The sequence below is a fragment of the Scyliorhinus torazame genome, chromosome 17 (assembly GCF_047496885.1).
Source record: "Scyliorhinus torazame isolate Kashiwa2021f chromosome 17, sScyTor2.1, whole genome shotgun sequence".
NCBI classification, from domain to species: domain Eukaryota; kingdom Metazoa; phylum Chordata; class Chondrichthyes; order Carcharhiniformes; family Scyliorhinidae; genus Scyliorhinus; species Scyliorhinus torazame.
Genome location: NC_092723.1, coordinates 171,238,491 through 171,259,074, shown reverse-complemented (window position 1 = coordinate 171,259,074; position 20,584 = coordinate 171,238,491). Strand labels below are relative to the sequence as shown.

At 43.2% G+C, this 20,584-nt stretch overlaps 1 protein-coding gene across 1 annotated transcript in view; it reads left to right on the top strand.

Annotated features, from left to right (window-relative positions):
* Positions 1-20,584, top strand: part of LOC140394403 (RNA exonuclease 5-like) — a 77,971-nt gene that overhangs the window by 43,972 nt on the left and 13,415 nt on the right. Inside the window, exons 11-14 of the mRNA XM_072481645.1 lie at positions 3,297-3,399; positions 10,477-10,634; positions 14,534-14,654; positions 15,788-15,913. Of these exons, the coding sequence (XP_072337746.1) occupies positions 3,297-3,399; positions 10,477-10,634; positions 14,534-14,654; positions 15,788-15,913 (508 nt within the window). The remainder of the gene's footprint in view (positions 1-3,296; positions 3,400-10,476; positions 10,635-14,533; positions 14,655-15,787; positions 15,914-20,584) is intronic.

Below are 20,584 nucleotides of genomic sequence, written 5' to 3'. Positions count from 1 at the left end.
CTTAACCCCATTCCCAAAAATCCCTTGGGTGTTAACCTTTCATTCCTGGCCCCCATATTCGAAGGATCTTTTCATTAAGAACTGTCAGTGCGACATCGGCCATTTCAATTTCACTGCTCCCCTCACTCACTCTAACCTATCTGCCTCTGAATTTACAGCCCGCCATTCACTCATTTACAACCCAACATTTTCAGACATACTGACAAAGGTGATGCGGTTGTTTTCTCACATTCCAATCGCCACCTAACAGGAACCAAATGTCAATTCCCTGACACTTCCTCCTACCTCCTACGGACCATGACCCCACCATTGAACACCGGTCCAATGCTTCCAGGAATAACACCTGCCTCCAAACTCATAGTTCCCCCAACCCCAATCTGTCTGCTTCCCAAAATTCACAAATTGTACTGTTGTGGTAGACCTATCTTTCTTCCCCCAATGAATTTGTTTCTTCCTATCACAACTCTTTTTCCTCCCCTTCTCCAGTCTCTTAATCTACATCCGCGACTCTTCCGATGTCCCCTGTCACTTCTTGAATTTCCAGTTCATTGGCCCAAACGTCTCCTTTCCTTCCAATCCCTCTACACCTCCAGCCCTGCTGGGACAGTCAAAGCTTTCTGCTTATTCCTTCATCCATCACCACCTTCCTCTGCTGGCTGAATTTGTTCTCACATTGAACAACGTTTCCGTCAACTTCACTCACTTTCTCCAAATGAAAGGTGTTAGGACATAGAACATACAATGTAGGAGGAGGCCATTCGGCCCATCGAGTCTGCACCGACCCACTTAAGCCCTCACTTCCACCCTATCCCCGTAACCCCTCCTGAACCTTTTGGTCAGTAAGGGCAATTTACCATGGCCAATCCACCTAACCTACACATCTCTGGACTGTGGGAGGAAACCAGAGCACCGGAGGAAACCCACGCAGACACGGGGAGAACGTGCAGACTCCGCACAGACAGTGACCCAGTGGGACTCGAACCTGGGACCCTGGCGCTGTGAAGCCACAGTGCTATCCACTTGTGCTACTGTGCTGCCCTGTTGTTATGAGTGCCTACGTGGATCCTAGCTATGCCTTCCTTTTGTGGTCTATATGGGGCATTCCTAGTTCCAGACCTACACAAATCCCTTCCCTCAACTCCTTTTCCATTACATCAACTATTGGTGCCATTTCCTGATCAACCCGAGCTGGGAAATTCCAGCCACTTCGCTTCCGATTTCCATCCTTCTCTCACCTTCACATGATCTATCTCTGATTCTTTCCTTCCCTTCCTTAATTTCTCTGTCTCCATTTCTGGGAATAGGCTAACAACAATATTCACTATAGGCCCACTGAATCCCATAGCTACCTTGACTGTGCTTCCTCGCACCCTGTTTTCAGTAATTACTTTATTCCATTCTCCCAGTTTCTCTCTGTTTCATCTGTATAGATAATGCAGCATTCCATACTAGCTCTTTCAATATGTCTTCCTTTTTTCCTCAACCAAGTTTTCTCAATAGTGGTTGACAGTGCCTATAACCATATCCATTTTCTTTCATGCCCTCGTCCTGCTCTCTGCCCTTTAACCCACAATAATGTTCCCCCTGCCGTCATCCCCCATCCCACTAGCCTCCCTATTCAGTGGAACATTCTTTATCATTTCTAGCACCTCCAGCATGAAGCCACAATGAAGCACTTCTTTCCCTCCCCTCTCTTCCTGAATTTCTAAGAGACTGTTCACTCCATGACACCCTGATCTGCTCATTAACCACTTTCAAATGCCCCTTTTCTTTCCTATTGCACTTTTCCATGCAGACACAGAAGATTTAACACCTGCCCGTTTATCTTCTCCCTTCTCATATCCAAGCCCCCAAACACTACTTCAAAGTGAAACAATGATTTACTTGCACTTTTTTCAACAATGTCACAGTCTGTGTTCACCACTGGCAATGTGGTGGTCTCTACATTGGGAAGACCAAACACAGTTCTGAAGAAGAGTCATATGGACACAAAACATTAACCGTCTCTCTTTCCACAAATGCTGCAAGACCTGCTGAGATTTTCCAAAATTTTCTGTTTTTTGTTCCAAACACCGACTCGGTGGCCAATTTGCAGAACACCTCCATTCTGTTCACAAACATGACTCTGAACTTCTAGTCACCTGTCATTTTAATTCTCAATCTTGCTCCCGCTATGATTTTTCAGCCCTTGACCTGCTATAGTGTTCAAGTGAAGTTCAAAGCAAGCTCGAGGAACAGCACCTCATTTTTCAACTGGGCACTTTGCAGTCTTTGAATTTGACAATTTTGGATGGTAACCTTTGCCGCCATTTTGTTTTGTGTCTCCTTTATTGGTTTGGTTTTTACCTCTTGTTTCTTTTGCTTCCTTTACTTTGCACTCGGACGCAGATATCCTACCATTCACACTTGTTCCAGATGCAGCTTCTGTTTTTTTACCAGTCCCATTACCACTTTCTTTGACCTTGCGCAATGAAATCTTTTGTCACGTAATCTGTCCTGTCCTCCACCCTACACTTTTGTCCTTCCCAACATCAGCTTTTTCACTTGCTCAAGACCTATCACATACCCTGTTTTGGTGAACGGTCATAGAATTTCATAGAATTTACAATGCAGAAGGAGGCCATTCGGCCCATCGAGTCTGCTCCGGCTCTTGGAAAGAGAACCCTACCTAAGCCCACACCTCCACCCTTATCCCCATTACCCAGTAACCCCAGCAACACTAAGGGCAATTTTGGACACTAAGCGCAATTTAGCATGGCCAATCCACATAACCTGCACATCTTTGGACTGTGGGAGGAAACCGGAGCACCCAGAGGAAACCCACGCACACATGGGGAGAACGTGCAGATTCCGCACAGACAGTGACCCATCCGGGAATCGAACATGGGACCCTGGAGCTGTGAAGCAATTGTGCTATCCACAATGCCACCTTGCTGCCCCCTCATAGAACTGAAACGTTAACTCTGTTTCTCTCCTCAGATGTTACCAAACCTGTTGATTATTCCAGCATTTTAAAATTTTTATTTCTGATTCGCAGTATTTTTTTTTTTCATAAATGGTTCCCTCCCATCCAAGTGTTTTTATCTCTTAACAAAATAATTGCGGTCAACTTAAAATGAGTTCCCAGTCATCAGAATAGGAGCTTCAGCACTGATGTGTCATTTTAAGTTTCAACTGAATCTGCAGTAATATTTGTAATTTGGATCTAGTGTTCTACATTCTTATGTGAACCAAGATTGTATGTATGCATGTTTTTTTCAAAATTTATTTCCCATTGGATAATTCTTCCCAAACAGAAGGGAAATTCAATCAGAAAAATTGGTTGGCCATGACGCTTCTGAAGACGCAAAAGCAGCTTTGGATTTAGCTCAATATTTCATCGATCAGGGACCCATGCAGGTGTGTTGGTAAATCATTTGTATAATGAACGAGATTTTCGGTTTTATCAGTAGAAGCAATCTTGTCTTGATTTTATAGACTTGATGCTGGCACTGTATTTGCCATTGGTGAGTATAACATTCAAGAAAAAGTTAGCATTTTGAATTAAATGAGTATAAAAGACAAACATAAGATAAACACAGTGGGGGGAATTTTAACTTGCCAAAGGGGGGGAACCGGTGTAGGTGTGTGCAAAGTCTTGGGGGAGGTAGGGTTAAGACAGGAAAAGTACTGCATCTTGGAGACCCAACGTGACCCATCAATATTTCCGCTTAAATCAGTGCACGTCTCGAGAGTGGAGTCGGCAAGTCGTGTTTTAAGTATGCAAAAGGACTATGATCTGAAGATTTAACCCTGTAATTCTGGATTTAACTGCCAGTGCACAGATTTTCCAAGCTGTATGAAACACAACAGGGTCAACAAGAAGAACACAGTGGGAATTACATCAGTCCTGTCCTTCGCTGTGTCCTGGTGTGAAGAATGTAGGATTTTAGATATATTGCATTATTTTTCTTTAATAAATTTAGAATATCCAATTCATTTTTTCCAGTTAAGGGGCAATTTAGCGTGGCCAATCCACCTACCCTGCACATCTTTGGGTTGTGAGGGCGAAACCAGCTCAAACACGGAGAATGTGCAAACTCCACATGGACAGTGACCCAGAGCCGGGATCGAGCCTGGGACCTCAGCGCCGTGAGGCAGCAATGCTAAGCACTGCGCCACCGTGCTGTCGATATATTGGATTATTGGTATTTGGTGAAGCAAGAGCTAAAAGCCTGGGTCAGAGTGTGTTTGACTGCTGCAGTCGTGTTTTAAAAAGAATCTCGGTCTGAAAGACAAGGAAGCTTATCGGAGCCTGAGGTGCAATTAACGATTGTAAAAACCTGGGCTAATGCAATTTGGTTTTGATTAAAGGGGATTCCCTGGGGAGTTGGTTAGTTTTCAACTTGGTGAAATGATGTCATTGCCAGTGGAGCTAAGACAGCAGGGCTTTTTGAGAAAGCATTTTCCACTTTCAGTTCTGATTTGGCTGAAGCTGAGACCAAGTAAGGCAGTTTGTTCTCACTAAGTCAGTTAAAAGCAGTGCGGACTTGTCTGAGGACAAGGGAGAGCTGAAACGAGCCAGTTGAAACAGCTTTTGCAGGCATTCAGCCAGAATTTCAGAAGGGATTCGGACCAGAGTCAGATGTATTCTGTAAAACAATGTCAAGAGATCTCTTTCTCAAAGAATAACTCTGAAAAACAGATTCTTCTATACCATTGACATTTAGGGTAGACTGGGAACTGAGATGGTCTATTTTCTTGTTTAAGTAAGGGTATTGTATTCCCTGTATTGAGTAGTATTATTTAAGGGGTAATTATAAGCTATTTTCAGATGTGATGTTAAGGAATTTAATACTGTGTTAGTAATAAACTTGTTTAAAAATCCCATATCCCTTTTTCTTGGTGTAGTCTCTCCTGGAGCAAAGTATCCTCTCCTCATAGCCTTAAAAATTAAAATAAAATATTGGGATTTTGGTCCTGTATCCTAGCCACGGTTGGGGTCTGGCCTGGATCTTAATACCTGACAACATCAGAATGGATCAATTGTGTTCTCTGGTAGAGTCCCATTAAATATTGAGGCTTTAACAGCCAGATGCAGGTCATGATCATACCTGCCCGCCTGCCGTGCGTGGTCAGAAAACCGGGACTGGGCTGCTAGTCCCATGGTCAAGTTAAAGGGGAAACCCCACTCCACTATCTTTTGAGTTCCCCATCTGCTGACAACCTGTCCTGCTATTCCATAGATTAACATTTTGCCAACCGGGGGAAATCTGATCACGTCATGTAAATGTAAGACGCACAAAAAGTGGCTCCCAGCAAGGTCTTGGTATTTGATCCCTTTTACCTGTTTTTCTGGGGGGGGGGAGGTTTGGTGCCCAATCTCGAGTGATTTGAGTAGGTGAACTGTCTCCAGGTATGTCAAAATCATCGTCAAAGAAGCTGAATATTAAAAAGGCTCAGGCGGGAAGATGGCCGCCGCGCCCATTACATTAGACACATTGGCAGTGGTAATGGCGCAGGAGCTTGAAAGGTTTGCCAAAGAAATGGACAGGCAGTTTGAGTGGCAGGGCCAGGAAGTTAAGGAACCTTTTTAAAATCACTATTGAAGACACTTTGGGCTCGATCCTTAAACAGTTAGTGGAAACTTCGAACGTGGTGAAGGCACAAGGCGAGACTCTAAAAGGCGGAGGAGGCCTTGTCGAGGCACGAGGATCGATTTGCCTTGTTGAAGGCAGAGTTGTTGTTGGTGGAGGAAGCAATAAAGGCCAAAGGGGAGGACCTCGAGAAAAGGTCACCTCAGTTTGGTGTGGCTGCTGGAGTGAGCAGAGGGCCCCAAGCTGACCCAATATTTCTCCAAAATGTTTTCTCGGCTGGTGGGAGGGGATGACATGTTCGCCTCTCCGGAATTGGACAGAGCACATAAGGCACTCCGGCAAAAGCCAAGACCGAATGAGCCACGACCACAGGTGGTGATAATCCGCTTCCACAATTATGAGAGATCTCCCAGTGAGCCAGAGAAGACACAGCCAGAGTGAGACAGCAAAGAGTGAGTTTGGGAATTTGAAGCTAGGTGGGAATTCAAAGCTGGGTGGGGAGGAGGTGCTTTTTAACCCTGGTAAGTGACTGATAAGTAGATTTTCTTTTCATTGTCTCGTTTATTTATTTTTTCTTTTGTTTTTTTTGAATTGTAGTTGTATAAGTTGACCTAAGGTTTAAGACATGGCAGGATATCCCAGACCCATGTCATGCTCCCCGTGTGCGATGTGGGAGCTCAGGGACACGTCCACTGTCCCTGGCTCCTTCACGTGCAAGAAGTGTGTCCAGTTGCAGCTCCTGTTAGACCGCTTGATGGCTCTGGAGCAGCTGCGGATGGACTCACTTTGGAGCATCCGCGATGCTGAAGACGTCGTGGATAGCACGTTTAGCGAGTTGGTCACACCGCAGATGAAAGATACTGAGGGAGATAGAAAATGGGTGACCAAAAGACAGTGCAAGAGTAGGAAGGCAGTGCAGGTGTCCCGTGCGGTCATCTCCCTGCAAAACAGATATACCGCTTTGGATACTGTTGAGGGAGATGGCTCACCAGGGGAAGGCAGCAGCAGCCAGGTCCATGGCACCGTAGCTGGCTCTGCTGCGCAGCAGGGCAGGAAGAAGAATGGTAGGGCTATAGTGATAGGGGACTCAATCATAAGGGGAATAGACAGGCGGTTCTGCGGACACAATCGAGACTCCAGGATGGTATGTTGCCTCCCTGGTCAAGGATGTCTCGTAACGGCTGCAGGACATTCTGGGGCGTGGGGGTGAACGGCCAGCTGTCGTGGTGCACATAGGCACCAACGATATAGGTAAAAAAAAACGGGACGAGGTCCTACAAGCTGAATTCCGGGAGTTAGGAGTTAAACTAAAAAGTAGGACCTCAAAGGTAGTAATCTCAGGATTGCTACCAGTGCCACGAGCTAGTCAGAGTAGGAATGTCAGGATAGATAGGATGAATGCGTGGCTCGAGAGATGGTGCAAGAGGGAGGGATTGAAATTCCTGGGGCATTGGAACCAGTTCTGGGGGAGGTGGGACCAGTACAAACTGGACGGTCTGCACCTGGGCAGGGCTGGAACCGATGTCCTGGGGGGGCGTTTGCTTGAGCTGTTGGGGAGGGTTTAAACTAATGTGGCAGGGGGTGGGAACCGATGCAGGAAGTCGGAGGGTAGTAAAACAGGGACAGAAACAAAAGGCAGTAAGGGGGAAAGTGTAAGGTAGAAAAGCCACAGTCAAAAATCAAAAAGGGCAACAGTACAAGGTACAGTGACTGAGGGGAACTCAGTGAATAGGCCCAGTAATACTAAAAGGAATAAAACAGGAAGTAAAAACATAAATGGTAAGCGACGTGCAGGTTGTTACATGAAGATATGGGTTCAACGACAAGGAAAATTAGGAGAAAGGTTAAGAGGAAATATAACTTAGGAGAGGTTACTGATCGAGGTGTTAAGATTCAAAACCGAGGTATAAAAGCCAGCATAAGTGTACTTTACCTGAATGCTCGTAGTATTCGGAATAAGGTAAATGAGTTGATGGCGCAAATCATTGTGAATGACTATGATTTAGTGGCCATTACTGAAACATGGTTAAAGGATGGTCACAACTGGTGGTTAAATATCCGAGGGTATCAAACTATTCGGAAGGACAGAGTGGATGGTAAGGGAGGTGGTGTAGCTCTGTTATTTATGGATGACATCCGGGCAATAGTAAGGGATGACATCGGTGCTATGGAGGATAAGGTTGAATCCATTTGGGTGGAAATCAGGAATAGTAAGGCGAAAAAGTCACTGATAGGAGTAGTCTATAGGCCACCAAATAATAACATAATGATGGGGCAGGCAATAAACAAAGAAATAACGGATGCATGTAGACATGGTACAGTAGTTATCATGGGGGATTTGAATCTACATGTCGATTGGTTTAACCAGGTCGGTCAAGGCAGCCTTGAGGAGGAGATTATAGAATGCATCCGCGATACTTTCCTAGAACAGTATGTAATGGAACCATCGAGGGAACATGCGGTCCTAGATCTGGTCCTGTGTAATGAGACAGGATTGATTAATGATCTCATAATTAGGGATCCTCTTGGAAGGAGCGATCACAATATGGTGGAATTTAAAATACAGATGGAGGGTGAGAAGGTAAAATCAAACACTAGTGTTTTGTGCTTAAACAAAGGAGATTACAATGGGATGAGAGAAGAACTAGCTAAGGTAGACTGGGAGCAAAGACTTTATGGTGAAACAGTTGAGGAACAGTGGAGAATCTTCCAAGCGATTTTTCACCGCTCAGCAAAGGTTTATACCAACAATAAGGAAGGACGGTAGAAAGAGAAAATCGACCGTGGATATCTAAGGAAATAAGGGAGAGTATCAAATTGAAGGAAAAAGCACACAAAATGGCAAAGATTATTGGGAGACTCGAGGACTGGGAAATCTTTAGGGGGCAACAGAAAGCTACTAAAAAAGCTATAAAGAAGAGTAAGATAGATTATGAGAGTAAACTTGCTCAGAATATAAAAACAGATAGTAAAAGTTTCTACAAATATATAAAACAAAAAAAGAGCGGCTAAGGTAAATATTGGTCCTTTAGAGGATGAGAAGGGAGATTTAATAATGGGAGATGAGGAAATGGCTGAGGAACTGAAAAGGTTTTTTGGGTCGGCCTTCACAGTGGAAGACACAAATAACATGCCGGTGACTGATAGAAATGAGGCTATGACAGGTGAGGACCTTGAGATGATTGTTATCACTGAGGAGGTAGTGATGGGCAAGCTAATGGGGCTAAAGGTAGACCAGTCTCCTGGCCCTGATGAAATGCATCCCGGAGTGCTAAAAGAGATGGCTAGGGAAATTGCAAATGCACTAGTGATAATTTACCAAAATTCACTAGACTCTGGGGTGGTCCCGGCGGATTTGAAATGAGCAAACGTGACACCACTGTTTAAAAAAGGAGATAGGCAGAAAGTGGATAATTATAGGCCAGTGAGCTTAACTTCGGTAGTAGGGAAGATGCTAGAATCTATCATCAAGGAAGAAATAGCGAGGCATCTGGATGGAAATTGTCCCATTGGGCAGGTCGTGCCTAACTAATTTAGTGGAATTTTTTGAGGACATTACCAGTGCGGTAGATAACGGGGAGCCAATGGATGTGGTATATCTGGATTTCCAGAAAGCCTTTGACAAGGTGCCACGCAAAAGGTTGCTGCATAACATAAAGATGCATGGCATTAAGGGGAAATTAGTAGCATGGATAGAGGATTGGTTAATTAATAGAAAGCAAAGAGTGGGGAATAATGGGTGTTTCTCTGGTTGGCAATCAGTAGCTAGTGGTGTCCCTCAGGGATCAGTGTTGGGCCCACAATTGTTCACAACTTACATAGATAATTTGGAGTTGGGAACCAAAGGCAATGTGTCTAAGTTTGCAGACGACGCTAAGATGAGTTGTAAAGCAAAAAGTGCAGAAGTTACCGGAAGTCTGCAGAGGGATTTGATAGGTTAAATGAATGGGCTAGGGTCTGGCAGATGGAATACAATGTTGACAAATGTGAGGTTATCCATTTTGGTAGGAATAACAGCAAAAGGGATTATTATTTAAATGATAAAATATTAAAACATGCTGCTGTGCAGAGAGACCAAAATATATTTCAATTTCTCTGCATCCATCAAAACTTAGCTTTGCAATGTACTTACAGTGTTAAAAATCTGGCAACCATAACAGGCTTGAGTACGAATGCCGTTTTTTGTGCACCTTTGTTGATGAAATGTCCTTGCACTTCAGTTGAGGAGATGTTTAACGTAGCGCAGTTGGATCATTATTTCTGAAGTTGACTCCCTGATTCATGGTACTCAAGGCATTATGGGCCACATAATTGGATATCATGGGACCTCAGGGCCTTATGTAAAGAAAGGGCTAACCAGTTTCTCCCATTCCCCTGCTCTTCAGGGAAGCACCAGGGGGCAGAACTCTACCAAATAATGTGGATTTTGACATGGGATCTCATTACCAGGACTTCTTTGCAATGCTGGCTGGCAAGAAAACCTCCCTCTGTCACGCTTACATTCCAGCTGTTATTTGCAACTTAAATCGGCTTGGGTAGCAGAATAATTTCTTAATTCTAAAGCGATCATTGTCAACTTGTATTCCACAGAATTAGTTGCTACGTGTTTTGCTTCAAATGCATGCTTTGTGTCATTAACATATACTTAATGTTAATTCAGTGCTCCCCACAGTTTAGCTGATTTAAAACTGTCATTGTGAACAATATGTTGGGAGACTGGTGATATTACAATTGTAGTGAATATAAACAACGTTGAGCACAGGTTTCATTTAACGCCGCCACTGGATAAACCGACTTTTTAAAATAAGATCATCTTCAAGTACAGAACCCAGAATGTTTAAGTGGCATACCTGTGCACTAGGTGCAGTTTGTTACTATTCAGCCAATGCTTTGGTTACAGGTAGCAAAGCTGAACCTGGAGAATGTTAAAGATAAACCGCCAGTAGGACAGAATTTTGCACGCTTGTCTGAAGGCAAAAATCAGGCGAATATGGTGTCTGGTCACCTGAAAGCAAACTGCAAAGGGGTGGATGACAGGCCATGCTTCCAATGTGGCAGGTTAGTTCATAATATTTTACATCTTCTACAGAATTTGTATTTAGATTGCTCTGCACTGGGAGACCACAGGTTTTTCTAACAAAGTGTGATATGGTATCTAATGGAGTTCCCTTTGCTTTGATTGCATGATCCTTTAGTTCCACATGCTCTGTAGCACCGCTTCAGTTCCGAGCCTTGACAGTTGTCGGGCAGAAGCCGTCTTCCCTCGGAGGAGAGGATTCTTGGTCAAAAGGAGTTTTTGTGAAAAACATTTTCAGGAGTCCTCCCACTTAAATATCTGCTATTGCTTTCCAAGGAATTCTACTGTCATCTTCACACAAGGTGAAAGAAAATAGATACGGTGCAGTGCTCGCTACCAGCAGCTAAGATCTGAACAGTCTGTATATAGTATTCATACCTGACATGCACGAAAACTCATTCCCAGCTTGAATGTTCTGCAAACAACGGTGCTGAGGACCATCCCATCCATTAGAGCAGTGACTTGTAATCTTTTCTGCTGCAGAATGCAAAGAATCCCAGCCCCCAGCGGCTGGTCTAACCTCCCATGTTCTGTTAATGAACTGTAGTGCTTCAGATCTGCTTGGTTGGGGAGGTACAGTGGCGCAGTGGTTAGCACTGCTGCCTCATGGCGCCGAGAACCCGTATTCGATCCCGGCCCCGGGTCACAGTCCATGTGGAGTTTGCACATTCTTCCCGTGTCTGCATGGGTTTCACCCCCACAATCCAAAAAGATGTGCAGAGTAGGTGGACTGACCACACTAAATTGCCCCTTAATTGGAAGGCAAAGGAATTGGGTACTCTAAATTTTTAAAAAGGAAAAACTGATCTGCTTGGTTGTATACCATATTGCTGGGTCTACCTTCTTTCCAAACGTTTATCAGTATACATGTCCCATCTTGCGGCAGCCCTGACTGCAGAGAGATCCTGATTACCATAACCACCATACACACACACCCTCATCCCCACCCGTTAAGAAAATATTCATATTACTATTCTTTCCTATAATAAATGTCAAGATCAGCACTTGCTTTGTTCCTTACTACTTGATTGTTGCCATTAGGATTCAACCCTTAAAGTGTTAACACTGTACAGGTGGTGTAAGGTGGTGGTAACACTTCTTAATTCTTTTTTAATATAACTAATGATTTAGTGATTCAATAAAATAGCTGTTCAGAATGTTCTTTGTTTGCTTTATTAGTCTTTTTGTGATTTTAAGTCTAATTTATAGCACAAGGAAATATTTGTACAAACATAGTGTGAGATAGAAATGTACCCTATAAAACATTATTTACATTGCATCAGCTTGGAAAATTTGAAGCAACGTTTTGCTAACTGACTGCTTATTCTGTTTGGTTGGCACTTGCAATATGTCTAGCTCTCTTTTGGTAGTTGGATTCTGTCACATCTCATTGGTTGATAATTGAGTCAACAGACGACGTAAGAGCAATAAAATCTGAGAAAATTAACATGGCACAACATTCAATATAGACATATGAAACAAAAAATGCTGCAATACTCAACGGGCCTGAAGACCTCTGTGGCGAGAAAAACAAGTTTTAATGTTTGAGGTCTCTGTCTTTTCATCAGAACTAAGGAAAGGGAGAAATGTGGGGAGGTAGGAAGAAGAACAATTATAATAATCTTTATTATTGTCACAAGTAGGCTTACATTAACACTGCACTGAAGTTACTGTGAAAATCCCCCAGTCGCCACACTCCGGCGCCTGTTCGGGTACACAGAGGGAGAATTCAGAATGTCCAGTTCACCTAACAAGCGCGTCTTTCGGGACTTGTGGGAGGAAACCGGAGCACCCGGAGGAAACCCACGCAGACGCGGGAGGAAGTGCAGACTCCGCACAGACAGCAGTCCAAGCAGGAATCAAACCTCGGATCCATGGCGCTGTGAAGCAACAGTGCTAACCACTGTGCTACCGTGCCAGAGAAGGCCTATGATAATCTAGAGGGAAATGACCTAAGACAAGAGTTATATGCTGCAGAGTGTTGTACTCCAAAGTCTAGGCTGTGGGAGGGAGTTGTCACCAACTGCAGTAAACAGTTGTAGAGATGGGTTGAACACTACTTTGAGACGTACTCTAAGGCGAACACCATCACCGAGGAAGCTCTAGACAAAATTGAGAGCAGCCTGCCTGTCATGGACGAGCTGTATTTGACACAGTTGAAGTCTATGACAAAGCTATTAACTCGCTGGCCATTGGCAAAACTCCAGGTGGTGATGCTATACCGCCTGAACTCCTCAAACACAGGAAACCAGCACTCCTGCAGCAAATATATGAACGTCTCTGTCGCTGCTGGCAGTAGAGGCGGTGCCTCAGGTTATGCATGAAGCAAATATTTTACAAGGGATAGAGCAACCACAACATTTGCAACAACTATCAAGTATCATGGGAAAAGTATTTTTACATGTTGCCCTTGTTCAGCCAAGATCTGCAGGCTGACATGTCATTCCCGAATCCCAGTGTGGTTTCAGAACGGGAAGATCCACAATCAATATTATTTTCTCAACCTTGCACTCGAGAAGTGCCATGAACAAAGGAGACTGCTAAATATTGCCTTCATCAATCTCACCAAGGCATTACACCATGTGAACAGAGGTGGTCATTTTAAGCTGCTGAAGAAAGTTGACTGCTTGCCAAAGCCGCTGACTGTGATTCTTTCGTTCCATGACAACATGATGAGGAAAGTCAGCTATGACGGAACAACATTGGAGATCCTCAGTAGGGTCAGACGGGGCCATGTTCTGGCACCGACACTCTTTAGCATGTTCTCCTCTTTGGTGCTGTCATAAGTCTTCAGTCCAACCACAGACGGTATCTGCTTACATACCAGAGCAGAGAGAAAGCTCACCTGTGATCCAAGACAAAAGTGAGCCAAGTTCTCATCAGAGTTGCTCTATGCTGATGCTGCACTAGCATTCCACACAGAGGAACACTTTCAGTAGCCAGTGGGCAGATTCTCAGGCCTGGGAAGAGTTTTGGTTTGACCATTAACATCAGGACGACAAATGTCATGATCCAGGATGTTGCTATACCCCTCATCTATCAGCATCCATGTGGAGATTGTTGATGGCTTCATGTTTCTCAGCTCGACGATTACCAGCAATCAGTCACTTAATGCTGAAACTAACACGTACATTGCAAAAGCTACAGCTGGTGTCCCCAAGCTGAGTAAGAGTATGTGGAACAACAACCTAGCGAAGAACACCAAATTGAGAGTCGACCAAGCCTGCATTCGCTCCTTTACCGTGGCGAGACCTGGAAAACACCATGTGAGCAGGAGAAAAGGCTTGAAGGGTTTCAGACATATTCACAGTATTCTCTTGGCAGGACATGGTCACCAACTCAGAGGCCCTGGGGCTTGCTAATTCCATCTGCGTACAGAGCAGGTCACTGGGCCGGGCCAAGTTCATCAGAGATAGATGATGGGTAAAGCAGAAAGACTTTCTGCACAGTGAACTGTGCATGCCTCTGCTTCAATGGCCTCTGCGACATAAGAATAGTGGACATTGACACGGACAACTGCAAGACATGAGGGCCATGACCTATAGAGGCTGACTATTTGGAGAGGCATTGGAAGAGAGATGAGAAACAAAAAGCTCAACAGGCCGAGAAGAGGCACCAGAGGAAACCGAGACCAGCGAATTCTGCCAGATTGAGACTCCTGAACCACCCTGGTCAATGTTTAACTCCAAGTTCACCATCAAGTAGTTAACCGTTGTCCCAGGAAACTGAAGACTGCCGAAGGGTAGTCAATGTAAACTAGTTTCACTCGAGGCAATACTTGTTTAACCCCTGTAATAAAAGTGTTCTCTGGTACCTCTTTAGAAATGGACAGTAATTGATATGCAATATGTGTAACAAGAATATATTTTCTGCTGTCCAGCTTGCTGAAGGAGCTGTGTATGGGTGATCGGAAAGCAGTTGCATTGGGCACAGAGAAAGCAATGAAGGAGCTGATACACCAGGAAGCATGGCGTAAAATTGAATGTGGAACAGACAAAGAGGTAACTGCTGTAAAGCCATAACTTACTCAACTAGATTTTTGTGTTCAAGGAAACTTCTCAGAATTTTTCTCGTGACTCGATAAATGGTGCAAAATATTGGGCCCTCTACATGGGCACAGTTAACAGATCAGTCCAACTAGAATGAGCTCCTTAAATTCCTGTTCCTGTTGGTGAACCTTTATTGACCACCTGTACAACTGGTATAACACTGATAGAATTGACAGTCAAACTGAATTGGGGATAGTTAGAACAGCTGTTTAAATTTTTTTTTGGTGTTGTCATATTTCTGTACATACATTGGAAAATATGAGGATAAAAGTTCTGTATAATGTTATTTTAATATACAATCTTGCACAACATTACAATGCCATGACGTTATGGGCTATTGAGGTCAAACAGGGTTAAAAGGGAAAAGGTGGTTGGCCTTTGAGGGGTGCAGGATAGGAACAGAGTGAAAGAAGGCGGTGGAGAAGAGAGGATGGGAGAGGAATAGGGTGGGTTGGGAATCAGAGGATCCAAAGGCAGAAAAACAGGGGGCAGTACCAAACGGTCACAGTGCGAAGGTGGGCAAACTTAGTAATGGGATAAAATCAGCAGGACGTCGGGTTGACATACTTTCTGTGAGGTGGTGGTGGTGGTGACAGAGGGAATGGTGTGGAAGAAATTGGAGAAACATATTTGGGAACAGGGTTTTCTGGCGAGCTGTCGCAGTAACAGCAACTTTTCAGCAGGTTGAACCTTACAGATTCCATTCAGGAAAGGGGGCATCTAGCAAATGTCTCATGTGATTGTTTTGGTGGGTTGATGACTCACTGCTGCTTAACTCAGTGACAATAGGTTCTTTGGGCTCTGCAGTTACTAATGTTCTTTGTAAACCATTATAAAGACTTATCACACTGCCAGCTACAAGTGTAGCGAGAACCACAGAAACATATGGATGCTTTTATAATTGATTTTCCCATTGGTGTAGGTAAACAAAGTTTTAATTGGAATGTGTTGGCCTATTTCCGTGCAGTTTTTTATGTTAAGGAAGCCTGTCCACCAATCAACTAAAAATAATCTTAAATTGTAGTTTTTTTTTCTACTGCTTACATGAAATGTGTTCTAATTATCCCTGAATGTGGTTTTTGCAGGTTGTCCTAAAAGCTCAGGCTGAAATCCCAGTTGCTTCTTTAAGCTTAAGTCACTTTACATCTTATTCTGAATATATTGAGTGTAATCTACATACGAAGATCCACGAGGGACTACTTCATGAAAAGGTATGACAGATCTCAATGTGTTATGGGCGAGGCGTTTTCAGAACACCAAAATGTACCATGGAGTTCAACCAACCTCTCTCTTTAATTGATTTGTTGCTTTTCCTAGCACACGGCTTTTTCCCGAGGTGTGGGATTACAATTATGGACACGTGGGTTTTTAAACACAAAATACTGTTTATTCCATGAACTCAACGTAACATCTTAAATAAACATTGGATCTCTTAACACCCCTTACTTCAAAGATAACTCAGAAAATATTGCAACAGTAAATAATTCCTTAAAATGTTCCTTCAAACTTCCAAGAGACTTAACATCTTTTAACAAAATTACATCAGGTTAAAGGCTTTACTTTAAATCACCCAAATGATCCAGAGATGGTCTTTCATGGCAGAGATCCAGCTCACTGCAAAGCACAGACACACACACAGCTCTTTTCCTCCAAACTGCAAAATGGCTGACCTGACCTCCGCTCCACCCACTCTCTGACATCACTGTTTTCTTAAAGGTACATTGCTTAAACATCCATGTCTTAAAGGTACTCTCACATAACACCTCCCCCCAAGAAAAAAAAAAAACCATCAACTTCAAGATGGTTTCATTTTTCACTTTTGCACCATCCACTAAGAAATGTACACAGTAAATATACCTTTTCATTTAAAAAAAAACAACACATGCAAACAGGTATAATAATATAGTCCATTTTTCTTTGTTCTTCTTCCTCCAACCGAAATCCTTCTCGATTGACAGTCTCTTTGAACAAAGTCTCTGCCCGATCCATCCACTCCTCTACTCCTCAGCACTTTTCTTTAGAATCAGATACTTTAGTTCAATATGACCACAGAGTCCCTTGCAATTCTCCACTACAGGAGCATTGGTGATCACAGCTTTCAGGCAGTCAAATGCCTGTTGAAAGTCCGCTGTCCATTGAATTTTTTTTTAGGTTTCTTTAGCAAGTCCATCAGTGGAGTAATCATGTCACAACTTTTGCACAAAGGTTCGATCAAATTCTTCATGTTAAGAGATCACATTGCCTCCCTTCGACTTGAGGGTATCGGAAACTCCTCAAGGAAAGTGATTCGGGCTTCTCCAAATTCACTTTCGGCTAGGTTCATCACCAAACCCGCCACCTGAAGTCGATCGAAGAACTCCATGTGATGGTTTAAATGTTCTTTCCATGTCTGGAAGTTCGAAATAAAAGCAGATTGTCCCACTTTCTCAATGCAATCCTTCAAACGTGGGATAGGATAAGAGTCCGTTCTTTTAACTGCATTCACCTTTCGATAGTCCACACACAACTGTTGGGTACCGTCTGGTATAGGTACCATCAGTATGGGTGAGCTCCATTGGCTGCTACCCACTTCAATTATGCCGTTCTTAAGCATACTCTCAATCTCTCTGTTAACCTGTGCCAATTTTAAAGGATTAAGTCTATATGGATGTTGTTTGATAGGAACAGCATTTCCCACATCTACATCATGTATAGCCATTTTAGTACTTCCCAATTTATCTCTACAAACTTGCCCATGTGATATCAATAACTCAGGTCAGTTTGTTTTTCCTCTGGAAGGTAACTTAACAGTTCATCCCAATTCTTAAGAAGATCCTCATTTTCCAATTTAATTTGAGGTATGTCAAATTCACAGTCATCTGGATTTGATTTGTCACTTTGAGTTAGAATCATTAAAACCTCCTTTTTCTCTCCTTCCCTTTCAAAGTACCTTTTAAGCATATTCACATGACACACTCGGTGAGTCTTCCTTCTATCTGGTGTGTTTACCACATAATTCACCTCACTTAATTTCCTTTCAATCTGATACGGTCCACAAAACCTAGCTTTTAAAGGCTCACCTACCGCTGGTAACAACACTAAAACTTTATCCCCACTGGCAAAACTACGAACTTTGGATTTCTTGTCCGCTACCCGTTTCATTACATTTTGTGCAACTTTCAAATGTTGTCTAGCCAATTCACCTGCTCTATTTAATCGTTCCCTAAAATTTGACACGTAATCCAATAGTGTAATTTCCGATTTCTCACCGTCCAATTTTTCCTTAATCAATTTAAGTGGTCCTCTTGCCTCATGACCAAACATTAGTTCAAAAGGACTAAATTTGGTAGACTCATTAGGTGCATCCCTAATTGCAAACAATACGAATGGGATTCCTTTATCCCAATCCTCTGGATAACCTTGACAATACGCCCTCAACATTGCCTTTAATGTCTGATGCCACCTTTCTAACGCTCCCTGCGATTCTGGATGATACGCAGGTGATTTAAATTGTTTTATTCCTAAGCTATCCATAACTTCGTTGAATAACTTTGAGGTAAAATTTGATCCTTGATCCGATTGAATTTCTGTGGGCAGTCCATATCTAGTAAAGAATTTAAGTAACTCCTCCACAATCCTTTTAGCTGTAATATTATGTACTGGCATGGCCTCTGGAAACCTAGTAGACACATCCATTACAGTCAAAAGATATTGATTCCCACTTTTTGTTTTAGGAAGCGATACTACACAATCGATTAGGACCCTTGTAAAAGGTTCCTCAAATGCTGGAATGGGTATTAAGGGCGCTGGTTTTATCACTGCTTGAGGTTTCCCTATGTGTGACATGATTGACAAAATTTAACTACATCTTTATGTAGTCCAGGCCAATAAAAATGTTTCTGGATTTTAGCTTGAGTTTTCCTTATTCCCAAATGACCTCCCACTGGTACCGCATGTGCTACTCGCAACACCTCCTTTCTATACCCTACCGGCAATACTACTTGATGAACTTCTGCCCACTTTTCATCCGCCTGCATATGTACAGGTCTCCATTTTCTCATCAAGACATAATTTTTACGGTAATAACACTCTGGTATACTCTCAGATTCCTCTTCCGTATATGCTTTCTGATATATCCGTTTTATTTCTACATCTTTCTGTTGTAACTCCGCCAATTTTCCTTCATCCTCCACCTGTTCTTGTTCTTTTTCAACCATCTGATCAAAAATCGTTTCTGATAATTGCACTTCAACTTCATCTTCACTCTTTGCTTTCTCCTCTTGTCTTAGCCTGTGACTTTGCGACCTTGTTACGACACAATCCGGAAAAATCCCAGGATATTCGTCCTTCAACACTTCAGTTGTCTGATTTTCCACTGGCTTATCAACCACAGTAGGCATCACTCCCACCTGCGATCCAGCTATATCATTACCCAAGATAAACTTGGGTAATGATATAGTTTAATGCAGAAAAGTGTGAGGTGATTCATTTTGGAAGGAATAACCGGAAGACTGAGTACTGGGCTAATGGTAAGATTCTTGGCAGTATGGATGAGCAGAGAGATCTCGGTGTCCATGTACATAGATCCCTGAAAGTTGCCACCCAGGTTGAGAGGGTTGTTAAGAAAGCGTACGGTGTGTTAGCTTTTATTGGTAGAGGGATTGAGTTTCGGAGCCATGAGGTCATGTTGCAGCTGTACAAAACTCTGGTGCGGCCGCATTTGGAGTATTGCATGCAATTCTAGTCGCCGCATTATAGGAAGGATGTGGAAGCATTGGAAAGGGTGCAGAGGAGATTTACCAGAATGTTGCCTGGTATGGAGGGAAGATCTTATGAGGAAAGGCTGAGGGACTTGAGGCTGTTTTTGTTAGAGAGAAGAAGATTAAGAGGTGACTTAATTGAGGCATACAAGATGATCAGAGGATTGGATAGGGTGGACAGTGAGAGCCTTTTTCCTCAGATGGTGATGTCTAGCACCAGGGGACATAGCTTTAAATTGAGGGGAGATAGATATAGGACAGATGTCAGAGGTAGGTTCTTTACTCGGAGAGTAGTAAGGGCGTGGAATGCCCTGCCTGCAACGGTAGTGGACTCGCCAACACTAAGGGCATTCAAATGGTCATTGGATAGACATATGGACGATAAGGGAATAGTGTAGATGGGCTTTAGAGTGGTTTCACAGGTCGGCACAACATCGAGGGCTGAAGGGCCTGTACTGCGCTGTAATGTTCTGTGTTCTAAACTGGAATCCTGGACAAGATAGTATATCTATTACTCCTACTACCACTTCACCACTCTTCACTGGACTTTCCAACCTTACCTTGTATAATGGAACGCTACTCCTCTCACCCTGAATTCCACATATCACCACCTTTTCTGGCAACATTCTTCCCAAACTACATAATTCCTCATCTCTTACCATTAAAGATTGACTAGCTCCTGTATCTCTTAAAATTGTGACTTCTTTACCTGCTCCTCCTGATACACGAGTAAACTTTACCCACACAAGTAAATTCTTTAAAGACATCTGGCACCTTCTTAACAATTACTTCTTGAACAGGCTGTACAATCGTTTACACCTCCTTCGCTTCCCTTGGGCTTTCCTTTACCACTCTTAACAAACCCCACCGTCTTATCCTGTTTTGCCACATCAGCCTTCCCAGTGCTTTTCTTCAACCACCAACACTGTGACTTTACATGGCCTAGTTTATTACAGTGAAAACATCTGAAACGTTTCATTTCTTTTTCACCCTCCTGGATTTCTTTTTTAATCTGAGGTACACTCTTTATTGTCTCCCATCAGATCACCTGTACCTTTACCACTTGAGTATTTCTCATGTCCCCAGTTTCTATCAGTCACCGGCTGAAACTGATGTCGGAAACTAATCTTTGATTTATGAACT